The 24,858-nt window shown below is 30.2% G+C and overlaps 2 protein-coding genes and 2 pseudogenes across 4 annotated transcripts; 1 reads left to right on the top strand and 3 right to left on the bottom strand.

Annotated features, from left to right (window-relative positions):
• Positions 1-1,485: 1,485 nt before the first annotated feature.
• LOC114173764 (xyloglucan O-acetyltransferase 1-like) lies at positions 1,486-4,079 on the bottom strand. Of its 2 annotated transcripts, XM_028058351.2 has the most exons (3): positions 3,683-4,079; positions 2,267-3,373; positions 1,486-1,979 (listed from the first exon to the last, which is right to left on the bottom strand). In XM_028058351.2, the coding sequence occupies exons 1-2, from the start codon at positions 3,894-3,896 to the stop codon at positions 2,268-2,270; spliced, it is 1,320 nt and encodes a 439-aa protein (XP_027914152.1). In that variant the 5' UTR covers positions 3,897-4,079; the 3' UTR covers positions 1,486-1,979; position 2,267. The 2 variants fall into 2 exon arrangements, with proteins under 2 accessions (XP_027914152.1, XP_085526056.1); XM_085669930.1 differs by having other exon boundaries at positions 1,486-3,373; positions 3,683-4,078.
• Positions 4,080-5,715: 1,636 nt separating this feature from the next.
• Positions 5,716-8,445, top strand: LOC114174325 (xyloglucan O-acetyltransferase 1-like; annotated as a pseudogene). The gene is made up of 3 exons (XR_014992918.1): positions 5,716-5,939; positions 6,760-7,167; positions 7,309-8,445. The product of XR_014992918.1 is annotated as a xyloglucan O-acetyltransferase 1-like (transcript).
• Positions 8,446-11,869: 3,424 nt separating this feature from the next.
• LOC114169684 (xyloglucan O-acetyltransferase 1-like) lies at positions 11,870-14,218 on the bottom strand. Its single transcript, XM_028054949.2, has 3 exons — positions 13,778-14,218; positions 12,213-13,343; positions 11,870-12,031 (listed from the first exon to the last, which is right to left on the bottom strand). Exons 1-2 carry the CDS (start codon positions 14,100-14,102, stop codon positions 12,247-12,249), a joined length of 1,422 nt encoding a protein of 473 aa, XP_027910750.1. The 5' UTR covers positions 14,103-14,218; the 3' UTR covers positions 11,870-12,031; positions 12,213-12,246.
• A 3,208-nt stretch (positions 14,219-17,426) lies between these two features.
• Positions 17,427-17,990, bottom strand: LOC114174575 (xyloglucan O-acetyltransferase 1 pseudogene; annotated as a pseudogene).
• Positions 17,991-24,858: the final 6,868 nt, after the last annotated feature.

Raw genomic sequence — 24,858 nt, 5'->3', positions numbered from 1 at the left:
TATATCTCCTAATTTTAATTTTATTATTGGAGATATCATATATTTGATTCTCTTGTATTATTATTAAATATTCGTGTATTATGATGATATGTTAGATTTTATTTTTTTCGTTATATTATAAGATATTGTACTTTATATATTAAACAAATTTCAAATAGATCAATCTCGAAATTATATTTTAGTTGTTTTACATAAAAAACCTTTTATGCATATTTTTCCTTCTCATAACTTATACATATTTAACAAACTTGGATGAAATGAAACCAATGAATTAAAGTAAAAAGCTAGCAAATCATTATCTATTGGCTTGTTTTAGCCATATATAACTTAATGAATTTGCGGACTTGGTTGACACTTATTTAATTGAACACTTTGTTTGGTTTAATGGTGGTGAAATTAGGAGGAAAAGTCATATAAATTCAAGTTTAAGAAAAACATTATTGACAAGTTGTCAAAGGTGCCAACAATGTTGAGACATTAAAAAAACCACGTTGTTTGTCAAAATAATACAAGCATGAATGGCTTTTAAGACCATATTACGTTGTGTTTCTTCCCCCGAAATGTGTGAACTTGTTAAAACCAGAATCTATAAATAATTATTGGATAAGCCCAAATGTTTCTTTTTCTTTTTATTTTAAAAAATATATGATTATAAACAAACATAAATTGGAGTTTTCTTTTCAAACTCTAAAAAATATAGATGAATAACCTTTTTTTTAATCTTAAAAATTCATCCTTAATTTCTTATTTAGTTCGTTCATTTTGTAACTAGAAACTACTCGTTTTAATTCTTAAACATACATTTATTAGCTTGTTTTAAACCCTTTAATTGTATGTTTACAACTCATTTTAGTTCTTATAATTTGAGATGATAAAAAGAAAAAGTATATTAAAGAATGAGTAAAACAAGTAACTTTTAGGTTCATGAACTAAATATAAAGATTATGCATCGATCTCAACCTTAGAAACTAAAAACTAGCAAATAACTTGTAAAATAGAAATTTCTATAATAAATTTGATCGAAATAATTTACCAAACATTTTTTATGTTGATAAACTAATCAAATAAGCCACTAATTAGCTTATTCGAACCATTATGTTTCAAATAAAATTGTTAGACATTACTATAAACGTGGACATTTTCATTATATTTTCATTCCAAAATCTATCAATGGTAATCACATACAAATTTATTAAAAAAAAAAATAGAAAGCATAGAGAATGACACCAAACCATGATACAAATTACACTTCACCACCATTATGTTCAATGAGAATAGGTTCTATAACTAAAATCCAAGAGCATTTTAACTAAGAATAAAAAGTATACATTAAATAACGTCTTAAATGGTGTCTTAACTTCGTTAACTTTCCTTCATTATATTTCCCAACCACAACGAGTGTCAATTAAATGTGGTTAGGTGGAAACGTTTTTGCAATCATGCATTCAAATAATCATGCAGTCTCAAATTGACTTTTTGAGCATGTTTCTGCATAACCGGTGCATTTTATTACGCCATAATCAAGGATCATGGTCATTTTCAAAGCGTTTAACTTGCTAAACATTTTCCAAGGAACTGAGGAAAACAACACAACGGAAGAAATCAAAGCAAAAGGAAACTTCCGAATTGAAATACCCCACCAGACAAAATTGATGGCTACCAAACAGACCAAACAGAAAAAGACTTGCACATGTGTTATGAATTCCTCCACAAATACACGTCTAAACACTTTTGTACCCCAAATCATAGCATGTCCAAATGGCTTAAACTCTTACCCTACAATTTTTAGCACATTCCAGAAACATCATTGTTCATCGTACCTATAATTTTCCACTCCATCCTCCCTCATCAATACAACATGTACTACTATTCTATCTATTTCCTTTTCCATTATGCAGCCCCAGCAAGAAAAACAGCAACCAATAATCTCCCAATGAAACTGTGTTCCCACCCTCTCAAAAAGTTGCTCTCTTTCTATTCTACCAGAATAAAAAATGATCCTTTTCAATGCAATATCCACCAAATGTTGTAAAACATAAGCATGACTTAATTACTCATGTAGTCTTTGTAATTATAAAAATTTTCCTTCTAGTTCCTATGTTCTGAAACATATACTTTTGATCTGTTATGGTATGAGTAGGGATTCAAAACAACGTGTAAAAACTGAATGTTGTTGAGTATAGGAACTAGACAAGAAAGCTTCTGTAAATATAATGATCAAATGAGCAATTAAACCAATATGAATTTGACAAGACATGAAGAATACCTCACTCTTCAATCCTAGGTTCTTCCCCCCACTTCTTCATAAACTCCAGAAAAATCTCATTCCATGTGTCAATAGGCCCTGGCAAGCACCAGTGAACACAATCATTCTGCACACGCTCTTGATGCCCATTAGCAAATGGAAAGGGATACATATAGGGACCAGGGTGGCCATCTGGTCTCAATAGTGCTAATTTTGTTACATCCAATGCCTCCAACCTAATAACCCCTCCAAAGTTATTAGCTTTTGTCTTGGCATCTTCCACTTCTTCAATCTCAATCCTTCTCATATCAGAATCCATCCCTTCAACTTGCTTCTCCCCTTTTCTATAAGGCTTTGTCTTTGGACAAGCACCAGCCTTATCCCATTCACCTTCAAAATGTGCAGGTGAAAATGTTGTCACAATTATATCAGTTCCATAGCCCTTACTTCCTCTCCTATCAATTATGCTATTGAGGGTAGTCCTTAGGGCTTTTCTTAACACATCATAAAACCCAATTTCAGTGTGGTTTAGGCCAGGACAGTAATGACAACCTAGGACTGAACTCCCCTCATAGTACACTGCAGGGTGCAAAAACCAGTGCCCAATTGACAACACAATCAGGTCCATTTGATCCATATCCCTTGCCCACCTCTCATCAACATGATCCAAATACAACTTATTATGATTTGGCCCTGTGTTTGACTTTTCAACACCTTGCACAAGAAATGGGGACCAGTACAATGAGACACTCACATTGTGAGAAGGAAAATGCCACTTCCGAAATTTGTTATCCTCACCATTCCGGTAGACAAGGTTAGGGGTTGAAGCAGTGGCCAACATGCAAAGAAGGGACTCTAATTGGTTCCTTGCCATAGAGTCCCCCACAAAAGCTACATGCTTGTTCTTAATAAGTTGGAGAAAAGTTTGAGGCTCAAACCTTGGAAGTTTGCATTGACTTGGTTTCCATCTCCAGTAAAGATAGCCAGAGTCAGGTCTTCCATGTGCTATGCAATTCTGGCCTTCTTTGATTGTACCACAAGTTGTACCGTTGTACAAAGGACCTCTCTTGTCACGGATCCATTTGCCATCAAAGAAATCACATGGGGTCTCATAAGTTTTCTCCTTTTCTGCCAATAAAGAACATGTAACCAAATCTAATGAATCAACAAATCCAACATCCCAAGTTGCCAATTACAGTTCCATGAAACTTAGATTCAATCCCATTCATGTTTTCACCTTGTTGTCCAATCAGAATTAAAGTTTCATTTCAATAATCTATGTTCACACTTAATGCAAATCTTCATTACACAAAATACAAAACTTGAATAACAGTACTCACATATTGTAAAGAACTTCATTCAAGTTTTGTCCATCATAAATCAAGACAAGCTAGCAACTACATAGGTTTGACAAAATGAAATTAAACACACAAGTACCTGGAGAAGAAGGTGCAGAAGCAGAAAGAGAAGAGTGGGAGATGATGGTGATTGGGGTGGAGCTGGGAAGCTCAGTTTCTGGAGATGCAGGGAAGGGTAGAGGGTAGAAGTATAAGCGAAGCAGAGCTATGGGAAGAAGAGCATAAAGGGTCCATGGAAGAAGTCTCTTGGTTATGGACAAGGATTGGTCTTTGAATGGGCTTGTGATTCCCATCTTCAAAGCCTATCCCTTGTTTCTGCTAACCTTTCTTCTTCTCTTTCTACTGTTCTTAGCTGAAATGAATCAATTCTCAGAGAAAGTTGAGAGTTGAAGACAGAGAAGCAGGTTCTTGGGCTTCATACAATTCATCAGAGAAAATAATAATAAAAAACATAGTTGGATCTCATGATGTCTCTAATTGTCTTGGATTCTAATAATGATCTTAGAATATTGCTATTCCAATCTTGTCCTCATTCCCTACCATTGTTGTGTAAATAAAGGAAAACAGTGATTATTGACTCTTGTTAATATATCATTATACTATTTAAGTAATTGTTTTTTCATATATTCTCCTTAGAACAACTTTTCTTCTTGACCATGAATTTGTTTATGCTTTTTAACTTTATTTTGAAGAGGGTGTGTGAAAGAATACAAATTTATGTGTTGCAAGGATATAATCGTCTAGACAGGAAGAACTTTACCAAGGACCAAGGTCAAGGGGTCCTACTAAAAAAGGACACATACTTTTTTTTTTTAGGAAAGTTAAATTATACACACCGTCATGGACTCATGTTTTTTAATGGTTTTCTTCTAAGGAGAGAGAGGCTAATTCATACTTTTAAATGAGGGTGTATATCTAAATTTTTAAAAGTAATTGTATTTGAAGTGCATTTTCTTAAAAAAAATAGACAAATTATTTAAAAAGCATTAAAGTGAATTTCTCTTTTATATATGTTTTAATTAAATTGCTTATAAACTTAACTACTTAAGTCATTAAAAAAAGATAACAATAATTTAACTTAGTTTAATTCACCCAAATTAGTTTTAATGTAGTTTAATTCAGTTTCTTTAAGTAACTATACTTTGCCCGATTGAACTATTTCTAAATATTAATTCAATTTTATATATAAATTTTGTTTATTTCTAATGATCAAGTCAAAATAGGAACATTAAAAATGGTTAATAAATTTATGGATACATATTTCTTTTCTTCTCTTTTCGAACTTTTCTACAGGTCAATTGTTTACCTGTTTTTCTGTTATTTAAAAATGGTTATTAAAATTCCTAAACACACGTTCAAACAAAATAGAGAAAGAAATTAAATTTAAAAAAAAAATATTGTTAGAACTATTTCTTTTATATCCAATTTTATATATTTTTCTTAGACATTTTTATGATAAAAAGGAAAGTTAAAGAATTGTTCCCTATGTCGTTGTTAACATTTATTGTCATGGGAGGCTTACCTGTAATTAATGAAGTCCCTCTGGCGTGCGATCTTTCTGGGCCTATAGGGCCGTTTGTTGGGCTAATTGTTTTTTTATATATATATTTTCATATTTTTGTCCTTCATATTATAAATATCAAAATTTCAATTTTATCACTTTTAAAGTGTGTAATATAAAAGTAAAATATCTGAATTTTATATTGATGAATTATTTTTTAGATTAGACAAATAGACAAAGTCTAAATAAAATATGAATTTTATATTCATGATTTTATTTTTTGAGAATTATGTTTTGTTTTTAAATTAAATATATATTTATTTCTTTTTTTAATTTATGAAAGTTATAAAACATATATTTTAACAAACAGTACATAAATTCAGTGTAAAATTCTATCACATTTTTATAATATTTGCTAAAAATAATGTTACATAATTTTTATAAAATTAAAAAAGAAGATAATAATATATTAAATTTAAAGATAAAATACATTTTAACAAATAATTTAGAAAAACATATTTAATTCAATAAATTGTTTTTATTTTATTTTAAAACTGTATAATATAAAAATAATAACCTAAAAATAATTTCTCTCCGCAAGACATGTCCCCCTCTGGTGTTCATCTCCCATTCCTCTTTCAATTTTAGCCCGACCCTGGTGGGGTCTCCTCCCTGGGTTCGAAGCGAGCCACTCTCCGTTACACCCTTCCCGGCCCTCAGGGACCAGGTCGTGGCTCACGGTGGTTCCGTCAAGGTGTCCACCGCGATATAGTCGAATCTGTAGTTAGAGCTATGTAAATTGAAATGTGATACGATGGAAAAACTCTGAAAGGTGGTGCGTACCAAGGTTTCTTCTGTCTTTGCATTGATTTTTGTTCAAAGATGATAATGAATGATGACAATAGTTTTGAAATTGTAATTGCTGGTTTTGTAGGTTTTGCATTGTTTTCGCAGTTTTGAATCAAGTCATGGTAACGCTGAATCTAGAGAGAATTGTATAACCTTTATCATTTATTTTTTTTTTTTCATGAGGTTTTCGTTTTGTTCAACGCAGTGACTTCAAAATCTTTCAAGTTGCATTGAAAATCAGTAATACATAGTTTTCTGTTAAGATGTTTTGTATAATTTACATGGCCTACAATTGAGAAATAATTATTCACTTCTTTATTGTATAATCAAAAAGTTTTTTTTTTCATTTTTGAATTCTACAATTTTGAAAATCATTTTTGACTTGGGAAGAATATATTACAAAGTTTTTTTTTCAATTAAGAAGTCAAAAGATTAATTTTTATGTTTGTTTGATGATCGTATCAACCACGTTACTTTGATAATTTTATTAATTTACTGCGTGGATCACCTCAAGGCCAGCTAACAGATCTGTTTTGGTGCTTTCATATATTTTCCATCACAATGCAGCTATACACAAAAAGACGCTGAAAATATATGTATTACATAAAAGTTTAATATTTTTTGTATGCCTTTTCATTTACTGCATTCACAATATTTCTATAGCAATCCAATATATATATATATATATATATATATATATATATATATATATATATATATATATATATATTATATCAGAGGAAATTCTAGTATTTCTCTATCAGGACCCCCCAGATTTATTGTTATCCTCGTTCTTCTCAATGCAGGAATTTCAACACAAAATAGAACCTTGTGCACTATATGGTCCACACTTCAATGTTCAATTTGAGGGTGCATAAATTATTTATGTGCATTCATTCAGTAAGATGAAGTTTTGACCATGGTTGGTGAAAGTTGAAAATCCTGGTGGTCCACACCAAAGTAGGAGCAGCATAAAATAAAGCAGAAAGGATACGCAATAAGGAATGCTTTCAACATGAGAGGTGCAAACTCAATCAAAGATCAATCCCTCATCAAGAGACTACTTCCTTGTACACTCCATATTTTACTCCCCATACCTCTGCTACCTATAATTCTACTCTCTCTTTACTTTTACCCTTTTTCTCTTCCTTCATCTCCACCAACTAAGCTTTCTCCTCCTTCTTCTACCTCCACTCCTCTTCTCCCTTCTGCAGGTATATATATATATATATATATGTATGCATGCATGATTTTGTTTTATTAAACCATATTATTGCAACTTTGTTTTTGTCTTCTAAATTAGCAACAAGGTAGTGCAAATATATTAGTTCATTCTTGTTTTGTAATCTTGGCAGAGAAGGGCTATGTTTGTGATACTCCATGTGACTACTCTAATGGCAGATGGGTCCGCGACAAGAGAGACCCTTTGTATAATGGCACAACCTGTGCGACAATCAAAGAAAGCCAGAATTGCATCATCAATGGGAGGCAAGACTCTAGCTACCTTTACTGGAGATTCAATGTCATCTTCCAAGGTTTGAGCCCAACACTTTTCTTCAACTCATTGTCAACAAGCATCTTGCTTTTGTTGGGGACTCTCTGGCTAGGAACCAAATAGAGTCCCTTCTTTGCTTGTTATCCACCGTTTCAGCACCCAAACGTGTCCACCACAAAGGGTCTCGGCGGTGGTACTTTGCTTCTCACAATGCAAGCGTGTCCCTCTATTGGTCCCCATTTCTTGTGCAAGGAGTTCAAAGATCAAACACAGGGCCACTTCATAACATAGTCCATTTGGATCGTAACGAGAAGTGGGCAAAGGATGTGCATGAAATGGACTTGATTGTGCTATCAGTTGGAAATTGGTTTTTGGTTCCTTCAGTTTTCTATGAGGGTGGTAAGGTTTTAGGTTGCTTAAACTGTGAAGGTCTTGGGTACACTGATATTGGATTTTATGGTCCACTAAGAAAGGCTCTGAGGGCTACTCTTAGTAGCATAATAGAGAAGAAAGGTGGTAAAGGAAATGGTGTTAATGTGATTGTGAGAACATTCTCACCTTCCCATTTTGATGGTGATTGGGATAAGGAGGGTACTTGTTCAAAGACCAGACCTTACATGAAGGAGATGAAAGTTGGAGAAGTGGATGAAGAGATAAGAAGGATTGAGATGGAAGAAGTGGAAAATGCTAAGGTAAAAGCGAAAGGGTTTGGAGGGTTTAGTTTGGAGGCACTTGATGTAACAAAATTATCATGGTTGAGACCAGATGGGCATCCAGGAGCTTATATGAATCATTTTCCATTTGGTCCTGGGCATGTGCAGAATGATTGTGTTCATTGGTGCTTGCCAGGACCTATAGATTCGTGGAATGAGATCTTGCTGGAGATGATGAAAAGCCAAGAGTGCAGATTATCACTTGTTAATTTATCATCATCACACTAATATTTTTGTTCCAAAAGGTTTATATTGTATGATTAGAGTAGCATCACAACCTACAACTTTTTTAGCACACTAATTGCGGAAAATGATTTATCTATGCTCAAAATATTGATTAACAACTAATATATGTTTAGAGAAAAAACAAAAGTTACGATTTTAATATATCATATAACAAGAAAAAGAAAAAAAAAAATTAATAGATGTAAATGAAATGGAGGCATATATGTATTTTTATCATTGAAATGGAGGTATATATTTATCTTTGTCCGGTGAATCACAACTTTGAAAATATGATGAATTTTCATCTAAAAAAAAGAAAAAAAGAATGTGTGGTAAAGAAATTATCACATTTCATGAACTTTTGCTTTTGTCATCACTGAAATCTATGTTAGATTTATTTAAGGTTAAATTATATTTTTGGTCTCCATTTTATAAGAAAATATTAATTTGATTCCTTTATTTTTATTTATCTCAATTTGGTTCTTATTTTAATAAAGTTTAATGCAGTCAAATCTTTTCCATTACTATGTACTAACACTGTTAAAGAGATATCACATGTTAGTTTGTGGTTCTTTTATAATTATTTTAAAAAATAAAAAAATTATCACATGTCAAACTGATATCGCACCATGTGACATTGATAATGTAATGTGAGAGTGGGAGTGTCACGTGCCACTATTACGCTAAGTGTCATTTTTTCCTTTTCAATTTTGTTCTTTTATTAATTTTGTCTCAATCTAATCTCAATTTTTGTAAACAATGAAGTAATTTTGTCTCTCTCCAAATTAGAACCAAATTTAATTTTTATATAAATGGTATACAAATATTTTTAACAAGATTAAATTTATTTAAATTTATATTTTCGATTGAACTTTATTTAAAATTGATAATAAAAAATAATACTAATAAAAAAATTCAAATAATTATTTTTATTTTATTACATCATACTTTAATATTTTTTTTATTTAAATATAAATAATTATATATTATTAAACCGTATAAAGTTCAATAATTTCTATGAAAATATTTGAATCGGTGTAAAAATAACAAATTACATGCGTATCCTTTTTTACAAAAATTCTCCTCCACGACCTGTTCTATTATGCATGCCCGTCTCCTTTTCAATTCTAATTTTAAACGTTTTAAACATGTCAAAAACTTTTGATTTCTTAGGTAAAAGATATACCCATGTCTTACGAGTAATAATAATAATACTTTAACCTACTTTTTTGACTCATTTTTAATCTATCATTTTTATTATTCTTAGATAATCACACCACATTTTATTATAAAAAATCAAAATAAATGATCTAAAAATATAAAAGTGATAAGTTAAAAGTAAGTTAAAATATTATTATTCTATAAATAAAGTCATCAACAAAATTGAAAAATATCTCGGTGTGTTTGACTAATCTGAGTAAATTAATTGAAGTGATCTGGATGCGCTCCACGTGTTGTGACAGGAAAGAGAATTTCTGGTTTGTTTTCCTCTGAGACATATAGGACATGTTCTGCTCTGAAAATCCAATTTTGGCAGTCCAAACCACCTTCTTCCTACAGGCCAGTATATTCAGGTCCTTATATGAGATGTCCAAACTGTAGTGCCACAAATAAACCTAATTTTTTGACGTTGTGTGCAAGCATGCTGGTTGTTTGAACATACTATTTCCACTCATTTGTATGCATAATCAATCCTCTGATGGAGTGTTGAACTTCGCATATGTCACCAGAAATTTGAATAGTCAACCTTTTTCTTATAATTAGTCTATACTAAGTAAATTACTTTTTAACTCAGGAATATAATAGACATCTGTGAAAACCTGAGATATGTCTAATTTTGCATTTTAATACTTCCTCTAGCTACCATTGGAAATAATATTCTGGAAACAACATTCCGGAATAAATCTCCCACCTCCCCACCTATTTCGGATGAAATTTTCCGGAAAGATGCTTTAGATTTTGATTTCCGGTAAACTCAATCGATGTTGCAACAAAAATGCTCCACGAAAAAACACTACAAACCTCAACATTACCTGTTATGCCTTGCCTCACTCTTCAAATGACTACCACTACTCAACCACAACATCAAAACATAGGAAATAAATGTTGTTACACCAACCGGCCACACAGTGCAACCATTATTGTCTCCTTCTAGAGACAAATAAAAACCACAAGCGTAAAAACGGCATTTTAGAAAATGATTGGGTGCAACGAGAAAATGATAGGGTGAAGAAAGCAAAAGCCTATAAACAGTTATTAATTTGGACCTGTACTTCCATATATTTCTTTCTACACTTTTATATAAAGAAAATTTTCATTTTGTTTCTTTCATTATACAATTTTAAAGTAAAAAGTTACTTTCAAATTATATGATCCAAAATTTTTATAGATTTTATAATCTGAAAAAAAAAATTAAACTACTCAATCTAAAAGATACTTTTAACTTTCAAAAATCGAAAAAGGTTTAAAAAGGAAAAATAACTTTCAGAAATCATTTAAATTCTGAATTGCATAATCTATAAATTATTTTTCACTTTCAAATTGTATAGTCCAAAAATTATTTCTAATTTCTAAATTACATAATTCAAAAGGGGAAAAAAATAATTTTTTATACGTGGAAATGACGGAAGAAGCTGCCTTAATTTGATTACGTCTTTATAAAAACTAGTAACCAATAAAAGTGGTGGAGAAGTTAATGGAAGATTCCAAATGAATTTGAATCAGTAGGTTGACTTTTCGTTTTCTGCAACTTCTATTAAACCAAATGTGTTTTTAATCAATCAAGTTACAAAAATGAAATTGTGAGAGTCAGTGATAAATTATTATTACTATTATTAATGTTGTTATATATTTTATTTAACTTTAAACCTTTTATAATTTTATTATATTACTCAATTATCAACACTAAAAAATATACGTATCCATTAACACCTCATGGTTCAGAGACATTATTTCTCTCCAATCAAAAAAATAAAAAACATTTAAAATATTAACTTATGAGTATATACTAATTTAATTTATTTTTAATATTTATTAAAATTAGTATAGTTAAGTCAAAAGTAATCCTATTCTTAAAAGATTATCATCATAAGTATTACTAAATCGATAGTAACTAAAATTAATATCAAAATAAAAATTAGTAGCTTTATATTTTATTTTCTCAAAAATAATACTACAGAAAATTTTCTTAAATAGATCCACTGAAACATTATTTTTCAAGATGGATTTCTGTAGAGTTTTCTACTTTTTTTTTCGTCTTCTAAAATGGAGAGAAAGAACAAAAATAATTAAAAATTGGAAAAGTGATTTAGAATATTGAGTTTAAATTTTTTTTCCAATAAATCTATTTGAGAAAATAATATTCCAATAGATATATTTAAGACATTTTTCTTTAATCATAAGAAAAATCATCTTTTTCTCTTTAGATATGAATAAGTTTGATGAATATTATAGTTAGTCACACTGAGAGAGAGACAGAGAGGATGCATCAAATTTTCTGCATCAGAAATCAGAGTGTTAAGTTATTCAGAATTTAAAGAAAAAAATTGTTATATAGTGTTTGTGACATTTCCCTATCCATTTTGAAAGAAAAGAATAAACAAAATTCAATCCTCCCTTGCTGTCATCCAATGCAATTTCCATCACCTGTGATGGAAAAACCAAAATATAATCAACCAACAAGATACCATTCCAGATGAGTTTTTTTGTGTTATTCTTCTAGTGAACTTTGAAAAGTATATTAAAAAAGTTTCTAACATATTTCAAAACATCAGTGATAAGTGATCATCAGTATATTTTGAAGACCGAAACCAACACAAAAATTTACCAGAGAATTCAAATTCCAAGATATAAGAAATATCTCAGTCTTGACTCCTTAATTGATTTTCCCAGTTCTTCATCATCTCCAGAAGAATCTCATTCCATGTGTCTATAGGTCCAGGCAAGCACCAATGAACACAATCATTCTGCACATGCCTTGCATTCCCATTAACAAATGGTGAAGGGTTCATATAAGGACCTGGATGCCCATCTGGTCTCAAAAATGCTAACTTGGTCACATCCAATGCCTCCAACCTTAACCTTTTTCTGGCTTTTGCCTTGGCTTCTTCCACTTCTTCAATCTCAATCTTTCTCATCTCAGCATTCATTCCTTCAAGTTGCTTCTCCTCATTCCTATAAGGCTTAGTCTTTGGACAAGCACCAGCCTTATCCCACTCTCCTTCAAAATGGTGTGGTGTAAATGTTGTCACAATCACATCAATTCCTCTGCCTCTAGTTCCTCTATCAACAATGCTGTTAAAGGTGGTCCTCAGGGCTTTTCTCAACACATCATAGAAACCAATCTCTGTGTGATTAAGACCAGGACAGTAATGACAACCTAAGACTGAATCTCCCTCATGGTACACTGCTGGAATCAAAAACCAGTGCCCAAATGATAACACAATCAAGTCCATTTCATCCATGTCCCTTGCCCATCTCTCATCCACATGATCCAAGTACAAGTTGTTATTAGGGTCAGTGCTTGATTTTTCAATGCCATGCACAAGAAAAGGGGACCAATACAAGGAAATTGTTGCTTTGAATGAGGGAAAGTGCCACCTGCTGAACTGGTTTTCCTTTCCAGTTTTATTGCTGTAGACAAGTTTAGGAATTGAAGCAGTGGCTAACATGCAAAGAAGGGACTCTAATTGGTTCCTTGCCATAGAATCCCCCACAAAAGCTACATGCTTGTTCTTAATTAGTTGGAGAAAAGTTTGAGGCTCAAACCTTGGAAGATTGCACTCAACTGGTTTCCATCTCCATTTTAGATATTCCATGTCAGTCCTTCCATGTGTTATGCAGTTCCTTCCCTCTTTGATAGTACCACATGTTGTATCATTGTACAAAGGACCCCTACTGTCACTCACCCATTCACCATTGAAATAGTCACATCTTGTCTCATTAGCTTTTTCCCTTTCTGCAATGAAGAACAATAAAGTCTTGTAACACATGTCACAATTCAATGCACAAACACATAATTTTAATTAGAGTCAAGTTCCATGGTGCTTCTTTTTTTCCCACCCATTAACTCATCAATTGAGTTTTATCACTAAATTTTTAAACTTTCCCTTGTTATTCTTGATTTTTTCTATGCAAACCTATGAAAACGGAAAAAGTAATTCAAAACAGGATAACAGTTTTCTGAATTAAAAGCAAAACCAGAAATTAAAAACAGAAACAAACATGTCCTAAACTTGGTGCCAGTCTAACTATTTTTATGTAACTTACTACACATACATATACATAGTTAGACCGAAAGACGAAAATTTGAATGAATATATGACATATACAACAAGAAAAGGCGAGAACTTTACAATCTTATGATTAAGAAGAAAGTGTGCATGGAAATACCTGCAGAAGAAGGTGGAGAAGCAGAAGCAGAAGCAGAAAGAGAAGAAGGGTACGTGATGGTGTTGTTGGTGGAAAGAGGAAGATGAGGATTAGGAGATGGAGAAAAGGGTAAAGGGTAAAAGAATGAAACGGGAAGGAGGACACAGAGAGTCCATGGAAGAAGCTTCTTCATGAGGAAAAGGGATTTGTCTCTGTTGAATAAGTCGATAGTTCCCATGTTCAAACCCTTTCTTCTTGCTTTATGCTTTTCCCCTTCTCCTTCTGGTGTTTTCAGCAGAGAAGAACGAAGAAAAACAGTGTAGTTTTTGTTTGTTGCAGTGATCATGTGAAGTGAAAGTCAAAAGGAGGATAGAGACTGAGAGAAGCAGGTTTCATGGGGTATTTGGTTATACAAACACGTAGAAAGATCTCTCTATGATTTCTCTGCCTTACTAACTAATGTTTTGAAATTGTCATAGGATCAGACTTTTCCAATGCAAATGGATATATTTGGAAAATTTTCCATAAAATCTTTTAAAAGTAAAAATAAAAAATTTAAACAAATTTATCAAATAATTACAAGTTTAATTAATTTGTAAAAGTCCATTTTTTTTTCTGAAGTTTTAAGAATATGATACATTTATTTTAGAAAGATGTGATTATTGATTTTGTTTCCTAGTCTTTAATTCACTTTTTATTTTCTAGCTCTTTGAACTCACCTATCAATTCAGTGCTTTTTCTGTTTTCCTTTTTTGTTTCTAATCTTACTACAAATTTGTGTCAATGCTACTTTAATGGAATTACTATCAAATTTATTGATAGACAAATTAGTTGAACTAATCTTATCTATATTTATATTTGGAATAGAGCAAATGTTTCATTCTACTTAATTTGATCACACAAATAATGATAACATCATTCTTTTATGGCAAAATTTAAATGGTAGAATATTCCACTAAAATTAAAAGATATTTGTCAGCACTTAATAAAATGGATTTTTTTAATAAAAAATTAATTACAAATACTTATTTTTATAAGTTATTATTCAAAACTTAATTAAATACAGTTTTCTATGAATTTTAAAAATTTATATATATATTTTTTTAACTTACACATTCTACTGATTGTAGTTTGCAGAAAAAAAAATGTTTTATTGTTTGTTCTAAATTTTTTCTTGTCTAAGTTTTACAAAAAAACAGTCAAAATAATTGGTTATATTTTTGTTTTCTTTGTCCATAATGCAATTTCCTTTTTTGTTTTAAAGCATTGTTACCTTCTCTCGGAGCATCTTGGCAGTTCAGTTTTAAAGAATTTGATTATTGTGAGTGCTACGAAAAGAAAAGGCCAAAACAGTAGCGTGTTGAACTTTTTGGTAAGGGATATAAATATATATAATTAAGCGTAACTTATTGGATGATTTGTGGAAAGATGTTGGATACTTTAGTCGTTCACCTACTTTCAAGACTTTTACACTTTAAATATTGAAAAACCAACTCTCATAAACATCATTTGTAATTTCTCCAATAATTTAATGTTACTGTAGATGAAAATAACTCACACACACATTAGAACCAGAAATATTACTTTCTCTTCATAAGGGATATAAAATTATATATATATATATATATATATATATATATATATATATATATATATATATATATATTACAATAAAAAATAATTTTTCTTTCTTAACTCTTCAGAGTTTATTTTTGTTGACACTGTCATCGTCATTTGCTTTTCTACAACACACTATCATCATAGGTGAAAAAACAATACTCATAAGCTATTAAAAAACAAAATCTTCAAAGAATTATACATGTTTACCATTCGTTCAAAGAATACATTTTTATTTCTCATTCATTCAATCTAATGAATATACTCAACAATTCATTTACTCGCATCATCACAACAAAATCAAGTGTTTAGTATATTTTTTAGTTCAATTAACTACCTCTCATGCTATCAATGACATCATATCATTATAGACAATTAATTTGAGTTTTGAAAAACTCAAATTTAAATTTACAAAATTAATCATTTTTCAATATTTTGTTAAACTTAATTCATTTAATATAAATCATTCAAATTATAAAAAAAAAAAAAAACTAATCAAAAGGATCTTTATTAGTTTTATCTTTTCCATGAAGTACATTAATAGAAACATCCTCTCTTCTAGTAGTGGAATGACAATCACATCATCTTCTTAAGAAACATTGTATTGTTAAAGAGCATTAATAGTTTCTTTATCCAAGAATTAATAAATAGCAAATTTATTTATACAGGATTTAATAAATAGAAAATTTATTTTGGTGTGTATACAAAACTTTGGCAGAACAAGAGGAAAATTTTAATTGTATTAAATTTTTAATTGAAAAATAAATTTTAATTATATTAATTGATAATTAGACTATGTGATTGACAACACACCTAATATTGCAAATTTTTAATTACTTTAACTTTTAGTTAAGTTATTTAAGTTGAATTCACTTACTCAAGAAGGTGAAAAAGTGGTACAAAATGAATTTAAGAAAATAATTAAGTATGTTTTTAGTCTGTGAAGTTTGATCCAAAATTGAAATTTATATGTGTCTGAAACTTCGATACATTTTGGTTCCTAAACTTTAACAATAAATAAATATAGTCCTTTTAATCCACTTATGTTAACATTGTTGTACGTGTCGAACGTGTTTCATGTTACTATTAAAGTTACACCATTTGATACATTCCCGTTTCAATATCTGTTGAAAAATGTGTTCGACACCTCAAAAAAAGTTAACGTAATTGGGCTAAAAAGACTATATTCATTCATTTTTAAAATTTAGGAACAAATGTATCAAAGTTTCGAACATAAACGAATTCTAATTTTGAATCAAAGTAAGAACTAAAAACATACTTAACCCTCAAAAAAGCAATGATTTTATGATTTTATTGGATTATTATACCGATCCTCGTATGTTAAAATAAAATTATGAGTGAAATCTAACTCATAAATACCATGTAAGATAGCATGATATTACAATTTTACAATTTAAATCTCAATTATTAGTTAACTTAATTAACTTTTGCATATGTTTCCTATTTTCTCGTTACTTAGTTAATTTTACGATCAAGGTTTAATTTCACTTAATTCTAGCAAATTAATTAAAGTGGAGTGGAAATTTAATTTGTCAATAATCACTAGTATCTTTAACAGATTTGCTCAATAGATTTTTTTTAATCTTTTCTAATGCTATCACCTCGTCTTCCAGAAAAATTAAGTGATAACGAATACTAATGTAACTTATTAAGAATGAACTACCGAATTCTTTCTCTGTAGTAATATCTTTTAAAAATTTCCCTACTGTGTCTTGGAACCTCTAGATTTAGTCCATACAAATGTGTAATAAATTCTTCCGGTTTTAGATACTATGTTTATTCCATTGATTTTTTTTTGAAAATTTAACATCGATTAGAGATAAAACCAATTCACAATATATAAATGAGGTGTTACGAACTTCTAATACTTTTAGTACCATACTTGGATTTATCCTCTGAAACTCTACCAGTTTTCATTGAATTCAAAAGTATGCCTGAAAATCCTTGAATAAAAGGGATCAAAATTCTACAATGTGAAGGTGGAGGAGAATACAAATATTTTCAAAAGTTGGCAAAAGATTCAGGATTCCAGTTATGAATGTCTTGCCCTTTCACATCTGCACAAAAATGTAAGGACCAAGAGAAAACATAGACACAAAGTGGAATTGCGATTAACAATGCCTACCACAAGCTAAAATGCCCACCTCGTATTAACACGATCCAAATACACGGTGTTATAAAGTGGTCCTGGGATTTTTCTTTCAACAAGAAACGGAGACCAATAGCGGGACAAGATTGCGTTGTGAGAACGAAACAGCCACCAATGAGAACCTTTGTGGCGAACACTTTCTGGGTTTGAAACAGTAGACAACATGCAAAGAAGTGAGTCTAGGTGGTTCCTGGACAATGAATCCCCGACAAAGGCCACATGCTTGTTGCTTATGAGATCGAGAAAAGTGTTTGGATCAAACCTTGGAAGATCGCACTCACTTGGCTTCCATCTCCAGTGAAGGAACCCCGGATCAGGCCTTCCATTGGATAAACAGTTCTGGGTTTTATGAATTTTAACACAGGTGGTACCATTGTACAAAGGGTCTCTTTTCGTACGAACCCATTTGCCATTGGAGTAATCACATAGCTTCTCATCTACTGCCATTAGAAAAACAAAATATAGTGACTTAAATTGCCTGAGTAGAAACCAAAAATGGTACAAATGTAGTTTTAACAAGATAAAATTATGCAGCAATGTATATATACCTGGAGATGTAGAAGCGGAGAGAGAAGAATTACTTTGACAAACTTTGACAAAGACTCAAAATCCTTATTGTTATCTCTGTCATTCATCTTTCTTAAATGAAAAATAACTATTTTAGAATTACTTTAGTAGGAAATGCCTTTGAGATCTAGACATCCTAATTTTTTAAAATTACGATTGTTGTAGAAATAACTAAATTTTATATGATTAGTTAAATTAAAATTGTAGCTAAAATTGATACGTTAATTTTATTAAAATGTTTAACTGTTAATGTATTAAATGATTAAATAAAATTAACTTAATATTTTTTTTTATTAAAATTTTTATTTTAATTCAAAAAAGTTAGATTTTTATAGTTCGAGGAATAGTTTCATCATTTCTCGTTATATATGTAAATTATAAATTTATAAGCTTAATACTAATAAAATAGGATATTTCACCTTAGTATTCAAAACAGATCAACAAATGTATAGAGTATATTAATACAATCTTATAATTGATCGGATTATATAAATATATCAATTATACATACCAAACATTTCTAACTCTAAACACAAGCTAACCACTTACAACAGCTTTCCACTAACACCTCCTTCCGACCTAAAAGATGACTCCTTAACCTCTAGATGTGACTCTAAAACTGCAACCACCACTTCTCCCACCAAATAGGTGATCATCGCAAAAGGAAAACAAACAACACAAGACAAAAACATAGAAGAAGGATAAGCTAATGACTTTTAAAGAATTTTTTCAAACCATATAATATTGATATATATATATATATATATATATATATATATATATATATATATATATATATATATATATATATATATATATATATATATATATATATATATATATATATATATATATATATATATATATATATATATATATATATATATAACAACTATAGACAAGCAAATATTCACATACATATATTTATAAAATACCTCAACTAATCCAGATACATGCATTGAGGTTGGATCCAATCAGTTTTGCACTTGTAGTGACATCTCATGCTCTGCATAGCGACAAATTACACTACAAGAAAATTGTTCTTTACCGGCAAATCATTACCGACGGACTTTTGTCTGTCACAAATTTGTCATTATCGACGGATTTACCGACGGATAATGTAGTTGAATTTACCGACAGATATATCCATCGGTAGTGCGTCATTAAATCATGACAAACAAATAATTCGTCGGTAATGCCGTTAGTAAATCCTTTTGACCTTTACCGACAGATTAGGTCGTCGATATGTTGGTCGATTAAAAAAGATCAGCATCTCAGCTTCCCCCCTGAATCAGTTTTCCCAAAATTTTTCCCCACCGGTGCTGCAAACCTTCGAACGAAATTTGAACTAATATCGTCGTGACCTGCCGCTACCGACACCCGCATCGTTGGAGAGGCCAGAACGCGAACCTAATTCGAACCGTTGTCGCCGCGACCCGTTGCCGATGCCACCCGCAACCGTTGGAGAGCCCAGGACGCGAACCTAATTCGAACCAAAGTGGCCGCGACCCACTCCCGACGCCACCCGCAGCCGTTGGAGAGCCCAGAACAACGGTGTCACTGCTGCCACCACTGCTCACGCCGTCTCCAATGAGGATTCAATTACACTACCGCCACTGCCATCTTCATGTCGCCGCGACGTTGACGGTGAGGCTGTTGGTGAGTACGAATTTTTTTCTCTTCTTTTCGCCATTCCATTATGTTGTTATGAATTATGGTATTGTTGTTTCTGTTAAGAAGGAGGGTTACAGATTTGTGCTCACATATTTGGTGTTGTTGCTACTGCTTGTTTCTATTTGGTGTTGTTGTTTCTTTTGCAAATTAATTTTGATATTATATCATTCTTTGGAAGATTTCTTGGTGTGAGTGAAGCATTGAGTGAGGGTGGTAACTTTGTGACGTTGCAGACGGATTATTGCCATTGGTAATTACAGTATTTCTAATAGTGTTAAGAGTGAAAACTCTACTACATACAAAGTCAGTTTGTTAACACCTATGGTCAAGGAAAAACCCATAAGCTAGGACCTCCTACTCCTCTCACCACATACCTCATTCATCTCTACTTGAGAATTTAAATGGTTATTAGAGCGTAAGGATAACTGTCAAGACAATCTCTACCTCAATGCATACACTACCACAATTCATAACTAATTCTCCTTGAATTAGTTTTAACACATCTCAATCTCATATAAACAATCTCATATTACATTGCATATATTAATCATATCTAAATCAATCATTATCCCAATTAACTTCTATAACCACAAAAATACCATTCAAAATCACTTAAGAATGCAAGTTGCAGGTCATGACATACTCGCACAACGAGTAGCACTCGCCCAACCAGCGGTGGAGCTCTTATGGAGCAAGCGGGGTCCATGGACCCCAAACTTTTCTATTTTTTTTTTATTTTTTCAATTTTTTAAAATTATATGTGTTTAATATTTGTTAAATTATGTATCTTTTTAATTTTTTTAATTATATGTATCTTTTTAAATTAGATAGTATTATATTGAAAAATTAATGAAAATTAAATTAGGTACTTTTTATTTCTTTTATAAAGTACAATATTTAATGTTAATAAATAATAAAATATAAAATCAAATATAATAAAGAAAAAAATTATTAAGATAATTTTCATTTTTTCTTCTCATTATCTTTTGAGTTTTTCATACGTTGTACTCATCTCTCACCCTCACCTAATTTCTTTTGTTATCGAAGAAAAAAAAAGTTAGATAGAAACTCATTATTTTTGCCCTCATTTTTTATATCCTTTCTTCCATTTTTAAAGAAAAAAAAATAATTTTCTCTTGTCTCTCTTGGTATTGAAATACTTGTTTAATATTTAGCACTATTTTTTATCTTATGACATTTTGTATATTATTTTTTATGAATATAGAAGAGTAAGTAATGTATTATTTGAGTTTTTATAGACAATTTTTAAGTGGACTTGATTATCATAATTTTTTGTTATCTCTAAAGTTTTTATTAGATTATGATAAATAATTTTTTAGTCTTAAACTTGTTTCTTAAATAGGTATATTGATGGAAAAAAAAGCAAAAATTCATTTTTTAAAATTGATAAAAGAAAAGAAAAGTGAAGATCAAAACAGGACAATATCGTTGGTCATCGCATAACAATGAAATGAAATGTTTGTAATGACTTTTGAATCGATATGCACATTAGTAAAATGAAAAATGAATATTTTGTAGATAATATGGTTATATATATTGAAAAAAAAATAGCTGAAAAATTTAATTATGATTGAATTATTTGATAAGTCCAAGAATATGAAAAAAGAATGGACAATCCTTTAGATATGTGTAGTTTCTTTTATAGTTATAGCTATACTAAATTATCTATCCATTTTTATTGAATTAGTGACAATAATGTTAAATATATAAATTTTAAGTATATTATTTTGGCTCTCCCAACAATTTTGGTCAAGATCCGCCACTACACTCAACCACTGCCCATGCTTGCCCAACGAGTAGCACTCGCCCAACCACTGGCCCAAGTCTGGAAGTTCCTGACTTGGAAATTCACCAAGCGAGTTTGTGAATCTACATAATTCTGCAAATCAATGTTCTGCATAATTTTGTAGATCAGCTCACTCGCCTAGTGAGTACTACTCGCCGAGTGAGTGTGCAACTTTGCAAAATTATATAGAAACTGATCTGATCCGTTTTATGCATCTTCAGCTAGTCCATTCCACTCCAAAACCATTGTAGAGATCATTCAATTATCAAACATCAATTCTACGTAATTATTCATACCAATTAAATGCAACACATTTAAACCACCAGTTATTCTCAACTAACAAGAAAAACACACATATTCATAGTTTTCAACATCACAAGCAATCATGCATATCATATACATCAATCAATCACAAATTAAACATAAAATATGCATTTTAATAAGTTTACGAATTAAGACAGAGAAATTAGCTTCTCTTACCTGGTATCCTGCTTAAACAACTTTATAAACGTCAAATGTCTCTAACTCCACAAGATGCTCTATGCGAACGGAGAAACTAATCGGTCCAAATTGAAGAGCTCACTGAGAGGATCAATCATACGGTCTCGGTTCTCCAATTAGACGACCAGAAAGATAGAACTCTTAAAGAGAAATTAGAGAACTCTAGAGGAGTGATTTCTAGAGAGATGGTGTGTTTTAAAACAATGAAACTTGTTTATAACGATTCTATTTAAACTAAAATATTTTAATATTAAAATAATCGAGTCTCACTATTTTTAAACTACTATCACTTCTAAAATACCATTTTCTAGAATTTTGCAATATATATATATATATATTAAATGATAGACTAAAAATGTATAGGTTGTCACCACGCATTTAGGTTAAAATACCTTTTTGTCCTAATTTTAGTCAAGTTTTTTCAAATGAGTCCTAATTTTAGTTTCGTGTTCAAATAGGTCCCAATTTTCGTCAATTTTGTTCAATTGGATCTTTTTTACTAACACCGTTTAAATCATTAATGGCCATGAACATTGACTGCCACGTGTCACTTTATGGTTTTTTTAAATTTTTTTGAATTTTTATTTTATTTTTTTAAATGTACATGTGTCAACTCAATAGTGTGTCACATGTGATTTCATGGTTTTTTTTAAAAAAAAAAAATTAAATGTCCACGTGTCAAAGTCAATGTTCTATATTCAATTTAGTCCCTATATTTGTTATTTTTGTTCAATTTAGTCCCAATTTTTGTTAACATTAACCAATTTGGTCCCTCTCCAAATTGAAACCAAATTTATTTTTTATATTAAAATTTACATTTTTTATTAAATATTTTTATAATATATTAAAATTCACATCATTATAACTTTGATATAAAAATTAAATTTGGTCAGATCTTCGATATACCAAATTGGTTAATGTTAACAAAAATTAGAACTAAATTGAACAAAAATAACAAGGGACCAAATTGAATATAGAACATTGACTTTGACATGTGGCATGCTAATGGATTGACATGTGGACATTTAAAAAAAAATTCAAAAAAACCATGAAGTGACACATGACATGCTACTAGGTTGACACGTGTACATTTAAAAAAATTAAATTTTTATAAAAAAAATTAAAAGAAATAAAAAGAAATAAAAATAAAAATAAAAAAATTTAAAAAAACCACGAAGTGACATGTGATAGTCATTGTTCATGGTTGTTATTGATTTAAACGGTGTTAGCAAAAAATGATCCAATTGAACAAAATTAACGAAAATTGAGACCTGTTTGAATACAAAACCAAAATTATGACTTATTTAAAAAAATTTGACAAAAATTGAGATCAAAATATATTTTAACCTAATTTTTAATAAATGTAATGTACAGATAAAGAATATATTATTAAATATTGCATATATATAATGCAATATTTGTATATAAGTATATATACAACCAATATTTTCCATTTATGTAAGTTATCTCAGTCTCTCAACAGCATGCAGAAAAAAAGAAAAATAGACTAAATATTTGAATTTCTCATTTAGCATAGGATCATTTGGTACATTCTGTGGACTGTTTCTTTCTACACAAGGCTAAAACTTACAAATTTTAAACTATTTTCTACTTGGAATTACCTTTTTGTGGCAAAAGTTTTCTTTCTGGGTTTTTCAAGGAGTTGCCTTTTGTGGAATTCTTTTCTAATGGAGTTTGCTAGTTTTGGAGGTGACTTACATCAAATTTTGGAGATATTTAAGGAATTGCATAAAAATAAGGATAAAGATAGTTTAACCCATCCTTTTTTATCCATTTTTAACTCATTCCTTCAATCACCATTAGATTATCTATTTTGATTCTTTTAAGTGATGTGATGTGATGATCTAATGGTGAATAAAGTGGTAGATTAAAAGTGAGTCAAAAAAAATGATTAAAGTATCATTATCCTAAAAATAAAGGAGTAGAATTTGACAGCAAAACTCTCACTTTTGTTCTGAAAATTTGTTTGGCTTTGATGGAGTTAATGTAATTTTTTTTTAATGTAATTTATATTGCGCAATTTAGAAGATAAATTTGGAATACACATTTCAATTATTTATTTAATAAATTTTGGATTATACATTATTTCTTTCTGAATTTAGAAATTTCTTTTAAACCACACAATTCAAAATTAAGTAAAAGAACGAAATGCAGAGATAATTTCACCTTTTTATTATAGTTTTAATAAGATACAATTGAGATTTTTGGATTTTATGAGGTGCAGAAAGAAAAAGAAAGGTGTAGAAAGAACAAACCAAAGTGGACCTAACTGACTTTACACTGATATTTGTTTGTAGGAAATTTAAGTTTAGAGTGATAATGTTTTGATGCCACAAAACAAAATACACTTATATTATAATTCAATGTAATAATATTTTAGTTATATTTATATTATTTTGTAATTTAAAATTTTAATATGTATTATTGTATTATTAAAAAGATTGTCATATGTATGTATTTTAACAAGGTGTCAAAGTACTATTTCTCTTGAATTAATTACTAACTTTCTGATGGATTTTTTTATTTATTTTTAACTGTGCAAACCTCTAACCTTAAATACGTAGATTCGTATGAAATATTTTTTAACATACATCTCAATCATAAAAACAGTGGAATTTAAGTTTGTCATTTAACATTTCCTGCCATCATTTTAATATATATTGTTGATATTATTTAAACATTTCCAATATGTTCTAGCTCGGAAACAACGGGTAACCTTTGGTTTCTTTATAATTCAGAAAAAGA

This window comes from Vigna unguiculata, chromosome 2 (assembly GCF_037176805.1).
Source record: "Vigna unguiculata cultivar grain cowpea cultivar isolate G323 ecotype 2 chromosome 2, ASM3717680v1, whole genome shotgun sequence".
Taxonomy (NCBI): Eukaryota; Viridiplantae; Streptophyta; class Magnoliopsida; order Fabales; family Fabaceae; genus Vigna; species Vigna unguiculata.
Note: the sequence above shows the minus strand (reverse complement) of the source record. Positions and strands in the feature narration are given on the sequence as shown.